Consider the following 24,884-nt stretch of genomic DNA (forward strand, 5'->3'; position numbering starts at 1 on the left):
AAGATTATGTTTTCCTATGAGAAACTGTATTGTGCTGTTGAATTATTCTAAATAAAGTTTTAAAAAGACCTTGGTCCACTCGAAGAAGATGTTTGTTGAATGAGGGTCGTGTTATATGAACGTATTTCTCACCATCGGCTGTTGAATATTATGGCAGATAGAAACTGGGACACACACACACGACCCTGGATGTCTCGTAACCCCTGGTAACCACTGGAGGGCGCTGCAGTATCTGTAGTACACACTCCGAAGCAGACGGTGGCGGTAATGCGCCTAAAACTCTGATTGTTAACTACCGTTTAAAATCAGAAGAAGAAGAGCAGTCAGTCAGCCAGCCACAACCCTCCCTGCCTCTGGACCAAAATAGACAGTTGAGGGCAGAGCAGCTGAGATCAACCAGAAATGGCTGCCACCGGAGTTCTTCCCTTCATCCGGGGGGTAGACCTCAGTGGAAACGACTTCAAAGTAAGGATTTAAAAATATATTCATTTAGTTTTCATGTGTCTCTGTTGAGCAGCTTGCACTGTTAGCTAGCTAGCCGAAGCTAATCTAAGTTAGAGACTCAACAACAAACGGCTAAAGGCTGAGACGTTGAAACACTAGCCTAGCTTAACGTTACTAGCATTGGGCGTTAGCCAGTCAGATGTTTGACATGGACAAAGTAACGTTAGCAGTTTAGTGTCGGTCACAGCTCCTTGACTGGAGGTTAACACACTTCAGTTTAGGGGAATGGGTTTGTGAAGGCTACTTTTTTAAGTTGCTTTGTCCGCGGTTAGAATATTCTGGATAGTTCAGGGAAACGTAGCTCTTGTTTCAAACGTCACGTTAGCTAGCTACTTTAGCTTCCCTGTTGGCTAACTCTGTCTGGCTGGCTGGCTGGCTGGCTCAGAAACACAAGCTCTGTGTGGGAACACGTTAGCTTTATCAGGTAGATAACTACACGGCCAAAAACAATAACGCGTGTTGACTCAATGTCGTCATACTTGAAGGTCTGACACACTCGTGCGTGCTAAGTTTGGGAGACTGAAAAAGCAGCGCGGCTGGCAGCAGTGACAGCTGAGATCATCTGGCATGTTTCTGAACTGACACAACTATTTGTGTAGCCTATTTAACGCTAGCTGCCATGTCAGTGTGGAAGTAGTGTAGTATAGATAAAATGGCGAAACAAGTTGTTTATCTGTCAGTGAGAGAATGGCTTCTGATCTAATTTCAGACAGTGTGGGATGACATCATTTCCTCTGCCAAGTTGTGCCCTGCCTACACCACAGTGACTGACTTTCCAGGTTTCTTATCCTGACTGGAAACGATAATGTAGATTGAATACCACAGCTGGCCAGATGTTTACTCTAGTTACTCATGTAGATTTGTGAGTGGCTGACATTTTTTTTTGACCATTTGAACTCTCACACCCCACCCATGATGACAGTGAAGCCATCAAGGATGACCAACTTCTAATTTTATACATAGACACTTAAATTTAATGTGCCTTCTCATTGTTACAGGGCTGGTCATAGGGCTGGGTGATACAAAAAAACCTCATACCACAATATTTTTGATCAAATACATTCATATTGATTTTGCAACAGTATTGTAGGTTTGACTATTGGTGCTGTCACAAAATATGTAGGATACACAATGAGATTTTTGATAAATAATCATCAGTAATGTGGATGTAACGACTAGGTGGGTAGAGGCAAACAATAGAACAGCTAGAACAGTGTAGTAAATTCTGAAAATTACAGTCCTTACTGTATTACAGCCTTTAAATCAAAGAAAAGACAACACTTACAATATTATGATGTACAAAATCGAAGACCATACCACATCTCATATCACAGTGTCGATATGATATCAATGTATTGCCCAGCCTTAGGCTAATATGCAGGGTTTGATACATTTTGGTGATGATTTGGAAATGATGAACATGTTTGATGTTTTTATTTGTGTCATGCACACTTGCTTGTGCCAGACCCTCATGGCTTTACAAGACTCCATTACAATGATGTTGCAGTAACAATCAAAAGTAAAAGTTATTTAACTACGTAGTCCAGAAACGGAATACGCTGCCTTCTGTCCCAGGGCTGGCAAAGAGAGTCAGCCACAAAAAACTTCCCTTTCTGAAACAAAACTCAACTTTTTCATGCTCATCCAGCCAGAAGGAATCAACATAGATGGAGGTCATCATACTGAAAAGTATGTTCCCCGTGTCTTTATATAGAAGACAGTAAAACAAGAGGTGAACCACATTCTCAACTTCACCTTAATTACACAACAAACAAACTGTGTCCTCCTCTGGGGTGGCGTTAAACCTTCCAGTCTCTAAGGCTAATGGTAATGCTCCTCCTATTCTTTATGAAAAAATTAGTTTGTAGTTTTGGTTTATAGCATATGTCAACAGATCATTTTTCTCTAAACATGCAAAACGTATCACCAAGTAGGGCTGCCACGATTAGTCGACTAATCGATGACTAATTGACTATTAAAATAATCAGTGACTATTTTAGTAGTCGACTAATTAGTTTGAGTCATTTTTCATAGAAAAGTACTATAAAAGTATTCATAATGCTCTTATTGCAGCTTCTTGTGTTCAGATATTGGCAGCTTTACACACTCTCTCATGACGATGAACTAAAACCCTTTGGCGTGAGTACAAAACAAGACATTAGATGGCATAACTTTGGGGTTTGGGAGAGACAGACCGACATTTTTCAACTTTTTAACACATTTTTTGATAAAATGATTAGTTGACTAAAAGGAGAAATAATCAACAGATTAGTCGACAATGAAAATAATCATTAGTTGCAGCCCTAGTCCAGAAACATGACCACTGCCTTCTGTCCCAGGCCTGACAAAGAAATTCAGCCACAATAAAAGTTCCCTTTCTGAAACAAAACACAAATTTTTCATGATCATCCAGCCAAAAGGAATCAACATAGATAGAGGTCATCTGACTGAAAAGTATGTTCCCTAAGTCAGTAAAACAAGAAGTGAACCTCATTCTCAGCTTCACTTAAATTACACAACAAACAAATTGTGTCCTCCTCTGGGGTGGCGTTAAACCTTCCAGTCTCGTAAGTTTCCACACTGTAGCTGTTCTTTATGAAACAATAAGTTTGTAGTTTTGGTTTATACGGTATGCCAACATTTCTCTAAAATACGAAACATATCACCAAGTAACCTGTTCTGAAATAAATGACAAGTTGTTCAAATAAAATAATCATTTCAACCCGCTAGCCCAGGGATGACAGTGGGAGATGTCTCAGTTAAAAGTCTTTTTAGTGAGTCAACACATTAACGACATCTTGACGAGTCTATTCAAAAGCCAAAGCGTTTGACATTTATGAGCATGTCTGAAAAAGTGTTAACAGTTCAAAGACAGTATTTCGGCTTCAAATGATTTTGGTAAATAAATGACAGTAATATGTTTTACAGGTGATGTCAGCTGAGTTTTTTTTTTTTTTGCACCCTTCACCAACAACTCCATCAGCATTTGACATTACAACATTGATAACTTAAGTCATTTCCAGTGTCAGAACTCATTCTCTCCCCTCTCTGTCTTTACAGGGCGGGTACTTCCCAGAGCATGTCAAGTGTATGAGCAGTCTGCGATGGCTGAAACTCAACAGAACAGGACTGTGTTACCTCCCAGAGGAGCTGGCCTCTCTGCAGAAGCTGGTGAGACATTCAGGGCCGTTTGCTTGTTATTAGCTTGTCCTCACATCTTTAAATATGGAGGCATTCATTCACAACATTGATGTTGCTGTTCTGTTCTCTAATCAGTCTCTCTCCTCTGCTCTTCCTCTGTGATGTTATTTTTACCATTATTACTAGAAATTGTTTTAGTAACAGTGTTAAAGTTAGTAGTCAAAGGTTTGTATTTTCAGTGCACTTTTATCTATTTATCTAAATGTCTATGCCATCTATTACTGCATTTGTTGACAGCAGTGTTGTTAATCTCAGGCTGTTTTCAAACTTGATGTGTGTAACAAAGGACATCACATCAGTGCATTTCACCGGTGGAACCTCACCTGATTAAGAACACACAAAGCCTGACTTTAATCCCTAATATCTTTGAAAGGATTATCTAATCTAAACCTCCAAAGCTTCAGTCAGAAAGCCACAGTGAAAAGGTGATCCATGCGAACATGCTTGATTTTGCCAGGTGTGGGCAAATAAGATTAGTCCCTTATCATGGCTCGGAGTCACAGTGTCTGGCTGTGTGTTTATCTGCTTTGATTTTTATCCTATTTACAGTTGAATCATTCTGTTTAGAGACAAATGGGCTTTAGTGGAAGGCGTACATTGCACAGCAGGAACCAGGGCTCCTATTAGAGTGTAGATTTTGTTTTGTTCTTGCATTGCACTGTGTATCTGTAAACAAAACCTGTGTGCTTTCCTTCTTTAGGAGCATCTTTCAGTGAGTCACAACAGCCTGACCACTTTACATGGAGAGCTGTCCAGCTTACCAAACCTGCGGGTAACTGACGCCCACACACGCATAAGAAAATACACATAAAGCACATGCTGATATCTTCCATGAGCCATAGCATAAGCACTATTCTATTCCAATGTGTAGTTATAATAGTGCTCAAAATGTTTTTCACTGTGTGTGCAGGCGGTGGTAGCCAGAGCCAACAACCTGAAAAACTCTGGAGTCCCAGATGACATCTTTCAGCTCGATGACCTCTCTGTGCTGGTACATAATAACCTTACACGATCCCGCCTTCTCTGCTTATCACACCATTGAAGACTTTCTTTTACAGTCTACCCACAATTATTTCAACAGCATGCTTCCTATCTTTATTTTCTGGTCCATTGCCTTAACTTTACACGTCTAACCTCCCCTCTGTTTTAGCAGATTTTGATATTTCACTGTCCCAAAAATAACTCTGCCTCCTCCTCATACTTCCTTCTGTTCTACCTCAGGACCTGAGCTACAACCAGCTGACAGAGATCCCCAGGGACCTGGAGAACAGCAGGAATATGCTGGTGCTGAATCTGAGCCACAACAGCATCGACTCCATCCCCAACCAGCTGTTCATCAACCTGACAGACCTGCTGTATCTGGACCTGAGCGACAACAAGCTGGACAGCCTGCCGCCGCAGATGAGACGCCTGGTTCACCTGCAGACGCTCATACTGAACAACAACCCCTTGATGCATGCCCAGTTGCGGTAGGATGACAGGACGCTGTTTCCTTCTCTTCACACCTTTACCCAAACACCCAGAAATTCCTCAGTCTCATGTTGGGACCAAAACTAAGTGCTGTATCTGTTTAGAAAACAGATCTGCTGTTTATTGCTGCTCTGACTGTCTTTGTCTCTGTGTCTGAGCAGCCAGCTGCCAGCCATGGTGGCATTACAGACTCTCCACCTGAGGAACACCCAGAGGACCCAGAGCAATATGCCCACCAGCCTGGAGGGTCTGACACATTTAGCAGGTAACACACACACTCTTGTTTCTTCCAGACCATTTATTTAGGGACCTGGCACACTTTCCTTCTTACTTCTACCTCCTGGCACTGTGATACATTTTTCATAAGTGTGTTGCTTTGTGTATATCCTCAAACTTCCTGTCAAGGGAAACTTTTTTTTGTTACAAATGTGTCCCTTCTGTCTCTCTCAGATGTTGACCTGTCATGTAACGACCTGACCCGGGTGCCAGAGTGCCTCTATTCACTGGGCAGCTTGAAGAGACTCAACCTAAGCAGTAATCAGATCTCAGAGCTGTCTCTCTGCATTGACCAGTGGACTCAGCTGGAGACGCTCAACCTGAGCCGCAACCAGCTCACCTCACTGCCTGTAAGGACAGTAATGATTAATACACAGCTGTCTCTAGAAGAGACTCTCCTTTTTTAATACCACTACAGCTGTGTAGCTGGAGTTGATGTAATGTTAAACCAAAAATGGGATTTAATTTTGTTTGGATGGTGGTGGAACTCCAAGAGATGAGTTTTTCCAAAACTATCCGTGTCGCGAGATACAGAGAAATGTGTTAATTTTAGGGCTGTCAATAGATTAAAATATTTAAAATGACTGTCCAGAAAATTCTCCAGAATAAACTCAAAGGTACTGCATGCTCAAAACATATGCTGAAGGCATACTCAACAAGCGCACGCGTCAGCAAAGTGCCTCTCCTATCTCCATACCAGTCAAAGCATGCGACCAAAGTTCCCACTGTGTGTCAAAATAATGTGCCGTGACCCCGAGGTAACTGATTACTGAGAGAAGTCCAGTAGTCTCCAGTGAGCACAGCCGTGATTGTCTATCCCATCGCCTCCTTCACTTTAGCTTTCTCATCATCTTACAAGTTGTGTATCTTGGTGACAGTGTGTGCTTGACGTACACCGGGAGTAACTCATTTCACACGGACAGTAAATGCAAATAAATTTGGTCTTGTGGAGAGAACTATCTTGCAGAGGTTTGAAGCTGAACTTGCCTTTCAAAAGACGCCTTTCTAATTCCACTTCTGCTTGCCATCCATTACATTACTGCTGCATCGCTTCCTGATTTTCCAAACTACAGCGTGGGCCGAGGGTCATAATTACAGAATGTATGTGTGTTGATCATGCATCAAAGAAATTAGTGGCGTTAAAAAGAAGTTGCTAACGCGTTAACTTTGAGAGCCCTAGTTAATTTGGTTGAACCAACCCTTTTAAAGAGCAAAGTGGTTTAGTGACTGACTGATTAATTAGTTTGGTTTACTTTCTTCCTAGAATTGTTTATTTTTGATCAAGTAGTTAAGTAGAAGTTTTGCCTTTTTATAATTTGTGTACGGGCACTGACACACAAAGCTAAGGATGAGCCGTCGGTCAAAGTTGGTGAGCGCCTGTCACCCTTGGCACTAGTCTGCTCTTGTCGGCCTTTGTCAGCTGTTTGTCAGCCAATTCAGCATGTTTAATAGGCACAGAACTTGCGTGCTAGCTGTAGTCTTTGCTGTCTGTTCAAGATCAAGTTTTCAGCTGAGACACAGGCGATGTAAGGCAACGCAACACTCGTCCCTTGCCACCACTAGTTCTTTGATGTCAGTTTGCTGCGCCTGGGCCTTAAGATGTCTAATGTTTAAAGTATGCTTGTGTGTCTCCATGCAGTCTGCGATCTGTAAACTGTCCAAACTGAAGAAGCTGTATGTCAACTCCAACAAACTGGACTTTGATGGCGTTCCACCGGGTGTGGGCAAACTGTCCAGCCTCACTGAGTTCATGGCTGCTAACAACAACCTGGAGCTTATCCCAGAGGGGCTGTGCAGGTGAGCTAACGCATGAACAATCAGCCATCAGCTGAGACCCTGCAGTTTCTTTCTGCACTGCTAGACTGATGTATGTAAAAATGTATTAATGGTGGTGTGTATATGTGATTATGTGTTGCTGTTTAGGTGTGGCAAGCTGAAGAAGCTGGTGCTGAATAAAAACCGCCTGGTAACACTGCCTGAGGCCATCCACTTCCTGACTGATTTAGAGGTACTATACTAACACCACTAGTAAAGAACTCAGATAATACCTGATTTACATAGTATTCATATTGGGTAGATGGTGGTTAGATGTGATTTGATTTTTTTGTAAAAGTGTCAAAGAGGATTAGTAACTCGGCTGTAACCTCCCTCACAATTAGGGGAACAAAAGCCCCATTTCCCGGAAGCAGTACGGTACGGTTCAGTTCGTTATCCTTTTTTTTTTGTGTTTCCACTGTGAAAAGTTGTGGATGGTACCAATGCAACCGCTCCATACGTCGCCACTTTTGGTCTTACCTCTGTTGGGGTACCTAGCACACAGATCTGGTACTAAAAGGTGGATAAATAAAGGATGTTTTGCTGCCTCTAGCAGCAGCCGTAGTTTGAGAGAAAATAACTTCATTCACTGGGCCGACTGCCAGCAACTTTTAAGGTGGAACGTTAACTCGTAACTCAGTGCATGAGTTGACGATGTGAATCCACCAGCACACCTTAAATATTCCATATAACAGTTTTGACCATTACTTTAGTTTTTGTCGTCTCTCTTGGATGACAGAGACTTTTAGCAATGAGTGGATCTTCAAGTGATTAAAATATATATTAATTTTGACCGTGTTATGTGTATGAGTATTACCCTCACTTGGAGAAACAAAAGGCGTCATGGAGCGTCGTTCCTGTGGGCTACATTAACACTAAACCCCTGAGCTTGCCTGAGAAGGACTAAATGCACAAAGCTGCTATTTTTAAATATCCCATGGAGAGAGACTCTCACTGCAGCCTGTTCTGTTTTGTTCTGAAAATGTGGGCGTGCAGCCTCGTTCTGTGGACGATAAACCAGGTGCAGACTGATAAAGGAGGAAATACAGTGAGTGCTGGACGGAGCAGTGAGTGACAACAACCCCGCCCACATTTAAGAGGACTGTCTGTGGTGGAAACACTGGGGTCTAGGTACCATGTCTGAAGGGTTACTGTTGGTTCCAAAGGTACCATACTGAGAGTGTTTGGTTTAAACAGGGCTTAACAGGACCTGTTTTCATCCTAGTAAAGTATGTTACAATAATTCTAGGATGTCATAAAGCAAAGGAATAGGATACAGTTGGATAAAGTAAATGTAATATTCTGTGACATTCAATTGAAACATAAGGAGGAGGTAGGAACATTATAGAAATAAGATACAGCACCTGGAATCTTTACATAATTAAAGGTAGCGTCCTTTAACATTGGTTTGCATCTTATCTTATCTTATCATTTAAGAGCAGATTAACACAAATACTTCCTCGTGAATATATCTCTCTGTAGATTTTGGACGTGCGTGAGAACCCCAACCTGGTGATGCCTCCTAAACCAGTGGACAGAGGAGCAGAGTGGTACAACATTGACTTCTCTCTACAGAACCAGCTCCGGCTGGCCGGGGCCTCGCCTGCTACCGTAGCTGCTGCTGGAGGAGGTACGTGTATTTACATCTGGAACTCTTTGTAGAGCGTGAACGTGAATGTTTAGTATTAATTCCTTTTATTCTACTGTCAATACGACGTGTATTTCCTGTATATGTGTCCAGGAGCCAGCCCCCGAGACCCACTGGCAAGGAAGATGAGGCTAAGGAGGAGGAAGGACTGTTCTCAGGACGATCAGGCGAAGCAGGTGCTGAAGGGCATGAGTGACGTTGCACAGGAAAAGAAAAACTTAGAGGTGAGGAAAACATTTTAGAAGGATGACTGCGCAGCCCCGAACAGGAAGATTGATAAACACAACAGGGTTCATTTACATTTTATTTACCAAGATATCTGCTATTCTTGCAGGAGAACGGGGACTTGAAATATGCTGATTTAAAGACCCGGCGGTGGGACAAGAGTCTAGAGAAACCTCACCTGGACTACTCTGAGTTCTTTTTGGAGGACGTGGGGCAGGTAAACTATCTGTGTGGGTGTAAGTGTGTGTGTTTGTGCTCTCACTTTGTCAGCTACAACCAACCAAAGTGCCCCTGAAGATAGATTATACACATGTGAAATTATATATTTCTGCTTTGCCTAGTACAGGTATCAGTGTACATATCTCTTATTTTCCCCCGTCCTACAGGTTCCAGGTGTATCAGTGTGGCAGATAGAGAATTTTATTCCGGTACAAATAGATGAAGCGTTCCATGGCAAGTTCTACGAGGCTGATTGCTACATCATTCTCAAGGTAACGCATCAAATGTGTCATCATTCACAAGACTCATTAGTGAGATTATCATCAGACAAACTGGATTAATGAAACAGCATAAATTATTCTTGGCGACACCTGGAACATCTGTGACTTTCCATGTACTGTATGTGCCAACTATCTTACATGCTTCTTTTTGCAATTGTAGACCTTCCTGGATGACAACGGCGCCCTGAACTGGCAGATCTTTTACTGGATCGGCCAGGAGGCCACTCTGGACAAGAAGGCGGGCTCTGCCATCCATGCCGTCAACCTCAGAAATTTCCTGGGAGCAGAGTGCAGGACGATACGGGAGGAGATGGGAGATGAGAGCGAGGAGTTCAGTGCAGTATGTAGAAACATAATGTATATTTAAGCAAATATATCAGGGTGCACAGAGAGAAATACACACTTTAATAGTCTAAGATTATGATGAGGTAAAATCATTGTGCTTCACAGCTAAACATTAAAAGTATTTTCCAACCTGGACCTTATTATCCCACGTTTTTGTGTGTGACTAATGGGAACAACTGTTTTTTTTTTTAAATTGGTCGGGTATTAAGCGAGAGTGCTGCAGCCGCAAAACAGTCTGCGATGTCACCACTCAGTGCACCTTCATTGTACGTCGACTGAAAGTGTTTGTTTTTGCCACTGACAGACTCAGACTGTTATTCTAAGTGTCTGACAACATTATGGAAAAGATGGCTGCAGAGACAGACCTTTTTGTTAAAGAGTAAGATCCTTAGGTAACACTTTACTTGAAGGTATCTATTTAAGAGTGACATGACACTGTCATAACTATGACATGACGCGGTCATGAACCTGTCATAAACATTATGTACATGTCATAAACGTTTATGACTGCTGTCACTGAGTGTCATTCAGTTTTTGTAATGACAACTTGACATTAATCAAAGTGACATTACCAGAAGTTGTCTTTGTCATGACAAGTTGACATTAAAAAGAAATGCACCTCTTTTTGTGTTAATGACAGGTTGACATATTGATTGATACAAAGACATTTTCTGGTAATGTCATCCTAGTTAATGTCAACTTGTCATGACCAAGACAACTTCTGGTAATGTCACTTTAGCCCCTTTTACACTGCCAGATTTTTGGTGAATGTTGGGCCGTTTTGCCGGCAAGCTGCGAGCGTTTAGACACACAGAGCCGGATTGGCGAGTCGATCTGAGGTGCCCAATTTTCCGCCTCGTAGGGTAGACATATTGGCGGAACCCTTTTAGTTTAAACAGACCAAGGCAGCCTTCTGCATCAGGAGGAGCTGTTGATGACGCCACACGTGCGAGCCACTGGCGGTGGATAAACAGGAAACAGCTGATAGCAGGAATTAGCGAGCAGCTAGTAGCAAGAGGGAAACACAAACCTGACAGACACTGTAAAGATGAGCAACTGGGGAGTCAAGGAATTGCGTGCCCTCCTTGTCCTCACAAACGAAGAGGCCATTAACCGTCAGATGACGGGGACGGTGAAGAACGGGCCGACTTGTGAGAGAATCGCTGAAGGACTGACCAGCCGCGGCTTCCCTCCCACGTCGCTGTTTACGTCACACGCTGAGCTACACGTTTTGTTACTTGCTCACGCCCCCCATTGCCCCGAAAAAGGCTCATTCTGTATAAACAAAAGTAGGTAGGCGGCATTTTGCTGCACTCCCTGATTTTGTTTTTATACTGCCAATGCTGAAAAAAGACTGATTGGGCTTTCCTGCAAATTTAAACAACTCCTGTTTAAAAAGGGCTTTTGATTAATGTCAAGTTGTCATAATCAAGACAACCTAAACAATGTCAACTTGTCATTACAAAAACCAAATGACACTTGATGACAGCAGTTATAAACGTTTATGACATGTACATAATGTTCATGACAGGTTCATGTCATAGTTACGACAGTGTCATGTCACCCTTATGTAGATCCCCTCAAGTAAAGTGTTACCGATCCTTATTGTTTCACCAGACACAGCCCCAAAATCTACATCACCATTTATACCAGACTCCATTTAAATAAACGGTCATTTTATTATGGTAAAACACACTTTATTCAAAGACAACAGAAACAAAATAAAACTCACAAAAGCCGTTGTGGTTTGTTTTCCCACTGTTCCAACATTCACCATTTCTGGTTTGGTTGAAATAAAACCTTAATTCACTCAGTTAGATGTGGATGTATGCCTCTGCCTCTATACACGCTAAAATTACTGTTTAATGAAATGGAGTCTGGTGGCTTCAGTGCCGGTGATATCAGGCTGTCTCTGGTTAAACTACAACAAAAACATCTATCTCTGTAGGGATTTTTTCCATAATGTTGGAATAACTTGGAATAACAATTTGAGCCAGTGGCAAAAAGAAGCACTTGTAGTTGATGTACACTGACAGTGGGAACATCCCAGAGCTGCTGGTTGCAGCCCTCCCTTATTAATGGACAAATTTCAGTTAGACACAAACGCATGGGGAAGTAGGGTCCAGGTTGAAACCTTTGAATATAACTTTTTTTGTGTATATTCCTTTTAATGGATGTGGTACAGAAACTCTCTGCGCTTGTGTAAACCTTCAACCACTAAGTGCTTTTGTAAATAACCGTATTTGTCTCGTGCAGGTGTTTAACAATGAGATCTCCTACATTGAGGGAGGAACAGCCAGCGGATTCTACACGGTAGAAGACACGAACTACGCTGTCAGGTAAGCTGGATTGAGGTTTTTCTTTGAGAAAATACATCTTGAGTAATTTCTGTTAGTCTTCTTTATTCCCTTGTTTTGAAAAGCTGCTCAAAAATCTCGTTTATTTGGATTCTGAATTAATTTTTTCCGTGGGTCTATCAGGTTGTACAGAGTTTACGGCAAGAAAAACATCAGACTGGAGTCCGTACCTTTGAAGGCCTCCTCCCTCGACCCTAGGTAACTCTCACACACCCTTCCTGCATAGTTTGCCACACCCTTCAGCAGGACGCACTCACTGCTGGAACACTGTGTCCTTAACACGCTGTCTTTTTTCTTTGTGGCAGGTTTGTCTTCCTGTTGGACACAGGGCTGGAGATCTTTGTCTGGAGAGGAGCCAACGCGACTCTCAGCAGCACCACAAAGGCCAGGTGGGACACAAATTAGTACAAACGTTTCTGCCACTTGGTTTGCAAAACTCAAGTTGGAGTTAAATACTAAAAAAACTAAAATGCAAAACCTTAACTGACACTTGAATGTTCTCAGGTTATTTGCAGAGAAGATCAATAAGAATGAGCGTAAGGGAAAGGCAGAAATCACAATCCTCATGCAGAACCAGGAGCTGCCTGGTTTCTGGGAGGTGCTGGGAGGACAACCAGAGGAGATCAAGAAACACGTACCAGATGACTTCGCTCCTATCAGACCCAAACTCTACAAGGTTCGTCTTCTTAATGGCTTCATACAGCACTGCTCCCCTTAACTATCATCCTGTGAATGTTAGTAGAAGTATTAAGGTAGTGTAGGTGTAATGCAAATTGGTCAGAGCTGTAGGAGGTGTGTAGGATTTGTGGTTGAACTTTCTGCTTTATCACAGGCTTAAAGTCACGTTTGACTGACGGGCTTTCCACAAGGACATGAAGTTGCCGGGTAGTGGGGTCTGTGGGTCTGGTACACTCTAATGCCACTACTCCATCATATATACTGATGTTGATTCTCGCACATTTTGACATTTGATGTTACTGACAGTTGCAGGATGTTATTGGCCAGTGGCAAAAACACAAAAGCCCCCTAGAACTGTGAAGTTGTATGGTGAGGCTGAGGCATAGCACACATGTTCCTCCTGTGACATGGGCCTCTTTCTTTGCCTGTTTAGTGTGTATTTGAAATGTGTCTTAGAGAAGGCTCTGCTGTAAAAAGCGCAGTGTAAATAAAGACAATTAGTTCATTCATCTCTATGGGAAACCTTATTGATCCTCAGCCAGCTCTGTGTCATTACGACGTGGGCAGTACACGCAAATGAACAATGCTTAATCTCCCTCCATGTTGCCAGCAGCTGGAGCTTCCTGCTTACTTAACAGCAAAAGTCCCAGGGTGACACTTGGACCCCCAACAGCAGATAAGCGGGCAGCTCCAGGTGCTGGCAACATGGGAGCAGGGGGGTCTGAAGAGGTCAAGTGTACACGCTACCCACAGTGCAATGAGACAAAGCTGGTTGACTATTTCCACTTTTACGTGTGAACTCCCATATAACAGGATATGTTTAATGATGGAGAAAAGAAGCCAAGTGCGACAGGATGAACATGATAACAGAAAGCGTTGCTACATGGGAAATCACAACTCACTGATGTTTTCTTTGTCATTGTCCTGCAGGTGGGCTTGGGTCTGGGCTACCTGGAGCTGCCACAGATCAACTACAAGCTGTCAGTCGAGCACAAAGACCACAAGATCAAACTGGACACTTTACCAGAGATGAGACTGGTACGTCAATCTGCTGCACATTTACCAGAAGGCATGATTATAGGAGTAAAATAACGCAACAAGAATGTTTTAAATTTCCATATCCTGTTTTTCTTTACATCCTCCTCTTCTCCAAATTTCCGTCCCTCTCCTCAGGTTCAGTCTCTGCTTGACACAAAGTGCGTGTACATCCTGGACTGCTGGTCTGACGTGTTCATCTGGATCGGGAGGAAGTCTCCACGTCTCGTACGAGCCGCTGCTTTAAAACTGGGTCAGGAGATCTGCTCCATGCTGCACCGGCCCAAACATGCCTGCGTCACCCGTAACCTGGAGGGCACTGAGTGTCAGGTAATACCGCACCACTTCAGTCCTGAGACTGTGTACAGTAAAGATATTAGGTCAGCAAAATCCATTTTGAAAATAATAAATAAAAAAAAGGTGTACTTACTGTACAGAATGGTCTCAGTCCGTTGTGTAGCGATATACATGTACTATACTGGCCCCGTGCAGTCTCATAAATAAATGGATGTTCACAGAGTAAGTAACACGTGTGAACACTTGTATCTATTTTACACCATTGGGAATGCATTCTAAATGAGTCCATAAACCAATGGGTGATGTCACGGTGGCTGTGTTCATTATTTCACACAGTCAGTGAGTTTAACTTCAACTTAGATGCTCTTCTTCCTCAGGTGTTCAAGTCCAAGTTTAAGAACTGGGATGACGTGTTGAAGGTGGACTACACCAGAGCAGCTGAGACTGTACAACAGAAGGACAACCTACAGGGCAAGGTCAGTGATACACGTGTGTTTGTTTAAAATCTAATGTCGATAGCAGGCCACCGCTCAGATGCTGCTAATAAACTGAAATATGTCTGCGGGCTTTATACTTGTGTGTCGGCTCTATGCAGAGTCTGCGCCGTAGCCTACACACATGGCCTACGCCGCTGTGAGCATTTGAACTTGTGCAGTGGTGTGTCTGTGTCACTCTGCAGTTACACCTCCAAAACACTAGTGGGCGGCGGGGTTTCTGTGAAGAGCTGTAAAGTTTAGTTGATTCAAGTACACAAATCAGCTTCACTATAACTCGCAGCCTCCACAGACAAAGCTTGTCTGTTGCTGGACACATTTTCAGAGATTTTCTCTGCTCATATGAAGCCAGAATAAATTCCACACAAGACTTAAAATAAAAGCTTTGTCTCCACTGAGGGAAATGGTGTCAGCTTACAGAAATAGACAGGAGGTCTGCGTCACCGCGACGTGTACAGTAGTTACATTTCTGGGGAGGTGCACGTAAGGCTACAGCGCGGGGTACGGCTTAAGCCTAGTTCACATTACACGATTTTCACCTTGATTTTGCGTCGCGGAGACTTTCGTGATCTTTTGAGTGTTCATACCTGGCGACGTGTGTTTCTGTCAGCGGGAGTCTCGCCACCTGCGTTAAAACCTGTGTGTACACACCACAAGATTTCTCCACCAAGCCCTCGCCGACAGAGCCCCAGATAACGCGGTGACGTCACCAAACTTGGAGACGACACATGGTAAAGGCATGGATATTCTTCCCAGTGTTGAATCAGATCTGCCTCCAGGGCCTGGGTCCAAACACACCGCACTCACCGTGATCCTGTGGACGCCGCCATTGTTGTTGTTGCTTGCCGGCTTGTCAGCGTTGCCAGATCTTGGGAGAGAAACAAGCAACCAGGGCTATGGAAACAAGCCCAAAAGAAGCGACTATCATGCGTTTAAATAACTTATTAGACAGATATATATATAGAGGAAGGCGACGTTTAGCGAGCAAGCCCAAATAAGCAACTCCACTTTAGAAACAAGCCCCAAAGTCGTGGCTAATAAGCGTACCTGGCAACCCTGCGGCTTGTCCTCCTCACATTTCTTCTGTCCTCCTGCGTGCTGACGTGGGACGTATCCCGCCTCTCATTGGCTGATGCTCTTTGTCAGTCGTGTCACACCTCTCCAGTTCTCTAGCATGCCAGATATCCAGTCCCAGTCGCAGACAAGGGGGCGACTTGCTCGTAGGCTTGTTCACACATGAGGACTCGTCGTGGCAGACTATCTGCCGACTCACCTCCGACCCAAGGCGGCGCTCAAGATCCTCTGCGATGTCAAAATCGCGGTGAAAATCGTGTAATGTGAACTAGGCTTTAGGCTCTACGTCGATGTGGAGACTGCTGTAGGTAAATCTCACATAAGTGTATATACGTGTGTTCTCCATTAGGTGAAGAAGGACGCAGAGCAGAAAGACCAGATGAAAGCTGACCTCACAGCGCTGTTCCTTCCCAGGCAGCCAGCCATGCCCCTCACTGAGGTAACAACACACACATGGTTATCCTTTTCCTTTGGACTCAATATTTTGATCAGTAAGTGACACAAAAACAAAGAAAAAGCCCTCAGCCACTCCTTATGTGTTTTAGGCTGAACAGCTGATGGAGGAGTGGAATGAGGACCTGGATGGCATGGAGGGATTTGTGTTGGAGGGAAAGAAGTTTGCTCGCCTGCCTGAGGAGGAGTTTGGGCACTTCCACACTCAGGACTGCTACGTCTTCCTCTGCAGGTATGGAAGTGTGTGACTGCGGAAATTAAGGGCTTGATGGGACACATTGTTTGTATTTCAAATTCAAAGTTAAAAGAGAACTGGCTCCACTGGTTTGATGGCGTTCTGTCCAAGTTAGTCATTGTTTTACTTTGATGTCGCTCTGCTTCTTCAGATACTGGGTGCCTGTGGAGTACGAAGATGATGAGAAAGACAAAAAGGAGGGCGAAGGTGGGGAAGGAGGAGGACGCGCAGCAGAGGAGGAAGAGGACAAACAGCCCGAGGAGGACTTCCAGTGTGTGGTGTACTTCTGGCAGGGCAGGCAGGCCTCCAACATGGGCTGGCTCACGTTCACCTTCTCGCTGCAGAAGAAGTTTGAGAGTCTCTTCCCTGGAAAACTGAAGGTATGGGGACAGATGTGGACACATTTTTGGACAGTCTTGCACTGAAAATCAGTTTATTTTTTTTTACAGTATTGTGCGAATCGATAACTGTAGCGTGTCTTGGTGTTTAGGTGGTGCGTATGACTCAACAGCAAGAGAACCTCAAGTTCCTGTCTCATTTCAAGAGGAAGTTTATCATCCACAAAGGGAAGAGGAAACAGAAGACTGACTCTGCTCAGCCCTCTCTCTACCACATACGTACCAATGGGAGCGCACTTTGCACCAGGTACACATACTGCTGTTATCACTCATTGTCAGATTCACCAGCACTGTCACAAGCTTCCTCCATATGACACTTCTTTACCTCTCATCTCTTTCAGGACCATCCAGATTGGAACAGATTCCAGTAACCTCAACTCAGAGTTCTGCTTCATTCTCAAGGTTGGATTATTTTCCCCTTTATCTTTCAATGATAACAACTTGTATCAAGTCCCACCAAAGATATCTCCTGCGTCTTTTACCGTTTAAATGACGACCAAAAAAGACCCTCTAACAGTACATGTCTTTCTGCAGGTACCATTTGAAAGCACAGACAATCAGGGCATTGTTTACACCTGGGTGGGCAGAGCTGCCGACCCTGACGAGGCCAAGCTGGCCGAGGACATCATGAACAGCATGTTTGATGACACGTACAGCAAACAGGTATGTGCCTTACTATGAATATAATATTCCTATAGTCATGTCTCTTTTTTTATTTTTTATTTTCATTCTTTGTGCATCCTGAAATACTCAACAGATACTCTCAAGTATAAACACACACACACACACACACTCAGTCCTCTTCAACAGATTTCACTGATGCGCTGGAACTGAACTGAAAATCGTAATGCTGTCTCTTACGCTTCAACTGAGAAAGCATCTGCGTTCAGTGCTCACATGTCAACTGACAGTTTAATTTCTTTCATCCTTTATTGATTAAAGGAGCTGTTTGCAACATTCAGAGCATTAATACAGCAGTGTAAATCAATATGCTGAGTGAAGTGGATTAATGGTGTCTTGAGCAGAGATTGAAGTCACGCTTCTCAGATTGTTGTTATGGTACATGATTCGGCCACATATGCATGTTGCTGCAAGTGAGGCTCTAGCCCTTTTTAGATAGGAGTTGTGCAAATTTGCAGGAAAGCCCAATCAGTCTTCTTTCAGCATTGGCAGTATAAAAACAAAATCAGGGAGTGCAGCAAAATGCCGCCTACCTACTTTTGTTTATACAGAATGTGCCTTTTTCGGGGCAATGGGGGGCGTGAGCAAGTAACAAAACGTGTAGCTCAGCGTGTGACGTAAACAGTGACGTGGGAGGGAAGCCGCGGCTGGTCAGTCCTTCGGTGATTCTCTCATAAGTCGGCCCGTCCTTCACCGTCCCCGTCATCTGACGGTTAATGGCCTCTTCATTTGCGAGGGCAAGGAGGGCGCGCAATTCCTTGTCTCCCCAGTTGCTCATCTTTACAGTGTCTGTCAGGTTTGTGTTTCCCTCTTGCTACTAGCTGCTCGCTAATTCCTGCTATCAGCTGTTTCCTGTTTATCAACCGCCAGTGGCTCTCACATGTAGCGTCATCAACAGCTCCTCCCACAAGTCATCAGCAGCCTCTCCTGAGGCAGAAGGCCGCCTCGGTCTGTTTAAACTAAAAGGGTTCCGCCAATATGTCTACCCTACGAGGCGGAAAATTGGGCACCTCGGATCAACTCGCCAATCCGGCTCTGTGTGTCTAAACGCTCGCAGCTTGCCGGCAAAACGGCCCAACATAAAAGGAGCTTATATATGTGTGTAACTCACTGACTATCAAATCAGCGCTGCTCTGCACTGCACTCATAATAGAGCTGATATCAGGACAGCATAATCGTGGAAGCTTATGATGGACCAAAGAAACTCCTGGAAACAGAACAAAAATATTCATGGGGTTAATAAATGCTTAAAGTTATGAAGTTTTCAGCGTAAAAATAATTAAGTTTGTTTTGTTCAAGTGTTTCAGTCAGTTGACAACTTATATTAAGAAGTTGGTGAAAATAGAAAATAATTGATATTTTTGAGTAGGATGGAATTGAAAATAAAAAAGTTAGAATATCTTAAATAAAATAATTTGACCATTAAATATCACCACAACCTGTACATAGATATTTAGTCACTTCAACTTAATTAAGCTGTTTGAGACCAAAGCAAATCTTGTTGGTTTTACTAAACTAACTGAGCTTGTCAGATTATAAAAGTCTCATAGGAACAACTTCAACAGATGCATGCAAATTGTTACCGTCTTTTTTTTTTTTTTTTTTTTTTTTTTTTTAAATTAAGCCAGTGGATTTTTTTCATGGTGAAATGATTCATGGGATTTGTAGGTAACACTTGAAATAAAATTGTTTTTCAGCGTAAAAAAATTAAGTTTATTTCATTAACATGTTTTAGTCATTTGACGACTTATTTTAAGAAGCTGGCCAAAACATTTTTGACACTTTTGAGTGGGATTAAATTAAAATAAATAATTTAGAATATTTCAAATAAAATAATTACTTTTTAATAAATATGAAGTTAGTTCAACTTAATTGGGTTTTTCAAGGTCAAAGCAAATCATGTTGGTTGTACTAAACTACTTCAATTTGTCAGATAACAAAAGACAAATTGTTACCTTCATTTTTTTCAGTTGAACCAGTGGATTCATTTTCAGAGTGCTCACCCTCCGGTTCCCTCACAGGTTAACACCGTTAGCTCTGTCAGCACTGTTGTTGTTAGCCGCTTGCCTCCATGTTGAGAACTGTGTTCAGAAATTCTGAATCAGACTCTGAATCACAGATATGCTCTGAATGCTGTAGAGTTTCTTTAACATCAGAGTTAATTTTCTGTCAGTGATTACACTCCAGCTGACTCTCCCACCTCAATTTATCACACTGACTTTTTTAATTCTTCTACGTTCTTTAATTTCAAGTGAATCTTCAGCTACTTTCAGCTCTTTAACTACAACTGATGCTCCAACTTCACTCAGCTCTCCCCCTGTTTACACTTTAATTTACACTTTATTCAGTCTTTATACTTAAACTGAAACTTTATTCAGCTTTTCCATTTTTTTGATTCTCATACTGAATGCAACTTGAATTACTTGAATAAAACAACTTATATTTAGTGCTATAAATATTCTATAAATTCCCCTGTAAGAAATCTTAATACACTAATGAAGGGAGAAAGGCAGGACTGAAGATCGGCTGAACTTTTCTGAAAACACCCTTGCCCCTGGATTCCACTGGGTACGGCTGTAGTGTGTTCGGGCTGTGACGAGGCCGGCACCAGACAGTGCTCGTGATCTGCTCTGCTAAAAATATGTACCTAGTCTAATTTTGACAGAGTTGCGACACAGTTACACAGAGTAAATTCAGTCAGGCAGGAAGTGGAACAGCAGCATAAACACCCTGTAAATATAAATATGAATGTAAATATCAAGGAAAAATTATCTCTTGAACAAAATCAGCAAGTCTACAACAACAAGCAGACAAAACACCACACTCTGATCCGCTCCTGCTGCGTACAGCACACAGTGGAGAGCAGAGTTCCCATCCAGAGCTGAGAGAGATACTTTAGCTTCTGCGGTGTCTCTGTGTTTTTTTTAAATCCATATGTCAGTGATAGATTGTGCATAAAAGCGTGTGTCTAAATCTGACAAATCAACTTGTCTCCTAGGTGATTAATGAGGGGGAGGAGCCAGAGAACTTCTTCTGGGTGGGGATTGGCTCTCAGAAGGAGTATGATGAAGATGCAGATTATATGAAACACGCTCGGCTCTTCAGGTGAGTGAACGTTACCTGTTTCACAAGCAGGTGTTATTCAGGCGTTAGAGTGAATGAGAATCAATATGTGAAACCATCTGCTTCTTTCTCTTTGCCACTTCCTCTTCTCTTTCTTCTCTCCTCTGCCTCTCCCTCCGTCAGGTGTTCCAATGAGAAGGGTTATTTCTCTGTGTCAGAGAAGTGCTCCGACTTCTGTCAGGACGACTTGGCTGACGATGACATCATGTTACTTGACAACGGCAGTGAGGTAACAATTGATTCCACCATTTCATTTATTACTGTGTAATAGTTTTCAGCCTCCATGCTGGAGACATGTTGTTGTTTTTAGGTTGTCTGTCCGTTTGTCCCATTCTTGTTAGCGTGACGTCTCTGGAACGTCTCGAGAGAATTTCTTCCTTTCCTCACAAAATATGTTTTTTGGTCATAACTCAGGAATTCATACACTAATTAAGGAAACACACAGATGTTAAGGAGGATAAAATGATGACGTAATGATGTTTTATATCCAAAGGATGAGCTTCACTCTGATCAGTTTTAATTTTGTTCACAAAAACTACAACACACATTGCTTGTCAATGACCTTTTTTTTGATGACGAAGATGAGACGTTGAGCTAAAAAGAGATCTTTCATAATAAAACTATGACAAAATATATGTAAATGGTAAATGGACTGCACACGCACTTACACACCATTGGAGCAGCCATCAAGAGCAGTTTGGGGTTCAGTATTTCAAGATTGAATCGACATGTGGACTGGAGGAGCTGGGGATGAGTCCCTTGGGTTGGTAAACACCAGTAAATAGTCAGCACCAGGATGTTTCACTAGCCTGCTAAACACCAGACAGGTTGCCGGACTGTCTCAGGGCTGACACACAGACACACACACACCAGTCACGCTCACGCAACTTCTAGTTAATTAATTCTGTATTTCTGCCTCGTTTCCTCAGGTGTACATGTGGGTCGGCACTCAGACCAGCCAGGTGGAGATCAAACTAAGTCTCAAAGCCTGCCAGGTGAGTGACTACCTGCAGTGTGTGCGACTGTGTGCATTTGTGAGTTCTTTATTAGTGTGTACAATTGTTGTGTTAGATATCCACATCTCACCTGTCCCTTTCTTGTCCAGGTTTACATCCAGCACATGCGCTCTAAAGACGCTGAACACCCCAGGAAGCTGCGACTGGTGCGGAAAGGGAACGAGCCGCACTGCTTCACCCGCTGCTTCCACGCATGGGGAGCTTTCAAAACTCCCCCGGCATAGACACTCACACGCACAGAAACGCTCACACCTACATCAAATCTATTCGCTGCCATGTAATTTTCTACCAGTAAGATGATGATGATGATGATGATGTCTACGCCTAACTCGGCTTTACCTGAGCTTTTATCCCCCCCCAGTTCCCTACCCCCCCTTCCTGCTCAGCGCTGCTGTTCAACAGCCTCTTGACCACAGTGTTACTGTCAGAGTCTGCCATCAGAAACAGATTTTAGTTTCATCCCAGTCAGTGAGAGTTGTTCTGGTCGAGAGGCTGCTGGCTGTTTCTCGTCTTTGGGACAAACAGCAAAATATCACTTTTTTCTACGAGCTTTTTTTAGCAGCAAGTCTGAACGCTGTTGTTAGATGAAAGAAGAGAATTATGTTTTAAGATGAAATAGGTCTAAGGTGTACAGAGGCTTTATAAAACAAACCCAAAGGGAGGTGAATGCCCTAACATATCGATCTGTTCTGCTGCTGTCACGTGGCTTGTGCTGCATGGTCAATAGTTTTCAGTGGAGGAGGGTCAAGTGCTCGTCACTGCCGGAGTCACTCCTCCATGCTCGGTGCCATTTTGCGCAGCTCATCTGAAGCAGTTCAAGGCAGATAAAAGTTGATTTACTTTTTTTTTTTCATCACAGAGGGAGTGAAAAACAGCACTGTTCATGTTTTTCTGAGGAATGTTGGTTTATACATATATTTTTCTGTTGTGCGGATTATACGTGGTATGTTTGTGCGTCTGCCCCGTGCGCCTTCACTGAAATGGGGACGCCCCCTTGCCCCAGAGTCTGACTGGTTGCTGTTCTCACCTCCTCTAACTTGTCCAGTGATCCAGGTTCAGTTTAACAAAACTTGACTTTGTTGTAAAGATGCTTTGGACAGTCATTTGTTAAACAGTAAAATTTATTTGGCCAAAGAAATCTTGAGCGGAGGTCCTGGTCCAAGTTAAAGTGTGAGGCCGAGCTGTTTTATGTTTAAGGTCAAATGTTTAAATGTGCAATCGGTAGAGCAAGGGAGAAATATTACTGTATTCTACCACGCTACAGGCTGCATTCAACTTCTCAAAAGGTTTTTCTTGCTTTTCTGGAGCAGAGAGAAAAGCTCAGGAGTTTTTCCAAAACAGCATCATGTTTGAAAAAGTAAAGGAATTATGTGTGAAACTCTCCAGGTTTGTTTCTTTTTCAAATGAGGTTGTCGTTTTGGATTAAACTTAGTTTTTCAAATCTGATTTTAATGGGAGATCTTTTGCTTCATATGAGACATATCTTAATACAGTGTCTTTTGGCTCCACTGATCTCAAATCAGTAGTTTGCATGGTAAACAGATGAGTTGTTAACCACTTCTAGATCAGTGCCTCCAGAGTCAACTTTTAAGTACAGAACTGCTGCAGTGCTTCTTGTGATCATATGACCTGTGTAGTGTGCAGGCATTGGTCCAAAAACATCCCTCTATGTACCGTATTCTCAAATGGCTGCAACTACCATCATTTAGTTTCTTTATACTTTATTTTGTGGGGTGAATTGTATGCCTGGTAGTGTGTTTGAGTCCTACACATATCTGTATGTGTATATATGAATAAGTGCACATGCTCCTGATGCCACCTGCAGATGCTTTATTTATGTATTTTATATTAAAATAAAATCTCACATCACGTATTATGTAATCTGGTCCTTTTTTTTTTTTTTTGTTATTACAGTGAAACACCCCGCACACAGGTGTGTATGGTGGAGCCAGACTTGTGCGAGCGCTGCTGACGCAGGTCTTATCAGCCCAAATAAGTGAAAACACCTGTGTGGGCAGCTGGGTCCCTGGGGATATTAAAATTGGTTTCCAAAATGAAAATTAATTAATCAAAGAAAACTTGTGGTCTTTAAAAACTCCTTTTTTCAATAAAAATAAGTCTTAAATATTTATATTCAACATGATCAAAGACACACAATTTACTGTTAACAAATTATATTTACCGAACCAATAATCAATTTCTATGGCACACTATATTATGACATTTATGTTAACATTTTCATGACGCAATAACTCAGATTTTTATGGCATACTATGCTGCGTTTTTTTAATAATTTAATTTACTACGAAATCATAGTAACACACGCCATACAAATATGTACATAAGATATTCATATACTATGTAAACCCCAAGAAACAATATGCCATGAAAACATACAAAATAGTCATAGTGTAGTATGACATCAAAACACTACTGAAGAAGTTGTAGTATACTATATCATGAAAAAAAAAATCAGTCATGGATAGTATGACATACATAAAAATTTCAAAGACAAAATAGTCATAGCATACTATGTCATTAAATACTAACAGAACGGTTGCAGTATAATATGCCATGAAGAAGTCACAAATAACAGTCATAATATAGTATGTCGTCAAGAATCTTAACAGTCATAGTTTTATATGTCTTCAAGAAACATTAAAACCAGTCATAAAACCAAATATCTCATAAAACAGTAATATGTTGTCATGATTCTCAAAAAACAGTATTAGTATACTATGTTGCCAAAAACCTCATAGAAACAATCATAGTATAGTATACAAAGTCGTCAAAAATAAAAAATAAAACACAATCAAAGTATAGTATGTGGCCATCAAAAATCACGCAAAAAGCGTCATAGTATAGTATGTCATCCAAAATCATGAAAAAACGTCACAGTATATCATGTCGTCAAAAACCATGAAAAAACCTCATAGTACTGTATGTCGTCAAAAAGGACAAAAAACACGTCATAGTAGAGCATGTCGCCCAAAATCATGAAAAAATGTCATAGTATTGTATGTCATCAAAAAATGGCATAGTATAGCATGTCTTCCAAA

General features: G+C 42.3%; 1 protein-coding gene across 1 annotated transcript; it reads left to right on the top strand.

The window, feature by feature from the left end:
- Nucleotides 1-323: 323 nt before the first annotated feature.
- flii (FLII actin remodeling protein) lies at nucleotides 324-23,701 on the top strand. The gene is made up of 31 exons (XM_049560655.1): nucleotides 324-465; nucleotides 3,565-3,675; nucleotides 4,406-4,477; nucleotides 4,616-4,696; nucleotides 4,927-5,174; nucleotides 5,337-5,440; nucleotides 5,626-5,801; nucleotides 7,091-7,248; nucleotides 7,375-7,459; nucleotides 8,749-8,896; nucleotides 9,008-9,138; nucleotides 9,249-9,356; nucleotides 9,526-9,630; nucleotides 9,800-9,979; nucleotides 12,241-12,323; nucleotides 12,465-12,539; nucleotides 12,647-12,730; nucleotides 12,846-13,017; nucleotides 13,950-14,057; nucleotides 14,193-14,384; nucleotides 14,729-14,827; nucleotides 16,269-16,358; nucleotides 16,465-16,604; nucleotides 16,759-16,987; nucleotides 17,098-17,252; nucleotides 17,347-17,407; nucleotides 17,540-17,668; nucleotides 20,685-20,791; nucleotides 20,933-21,038; nucleotides 21,739-21,804; nucleotides 21,915-23,701. Exons 1-31 carry the CDS (start codon nucleotides 403-405, stop codon nucleotides 22,047-22,049), a joined length of 3,801 nt encoding a protein of 1,266 aa, XP_049416612.1. The 5' UTR covers nucleotides 324-402; the 3' UTR covers nucleotides 22,050-23,701.
- Nucleotides 23,702-24,884: the final 1,183 nt, after the last annotated feature.

The sequence above is a fragment of the Epinephelus fuscoguttatus genome, linkage group LG19 (genome assembly GCF_011397635.1).
Source record: "Epinephelus fuscoguttatus linkage group LG19, E.fuscoguttatus.final_Chr_v1".
Lineage (NCBI taxonomy): Eukaryota > Metazoa > Chordata > Actinopteri > Perciformes > Serranidae > Epinephelus > Epinephelus fuscoguttatus.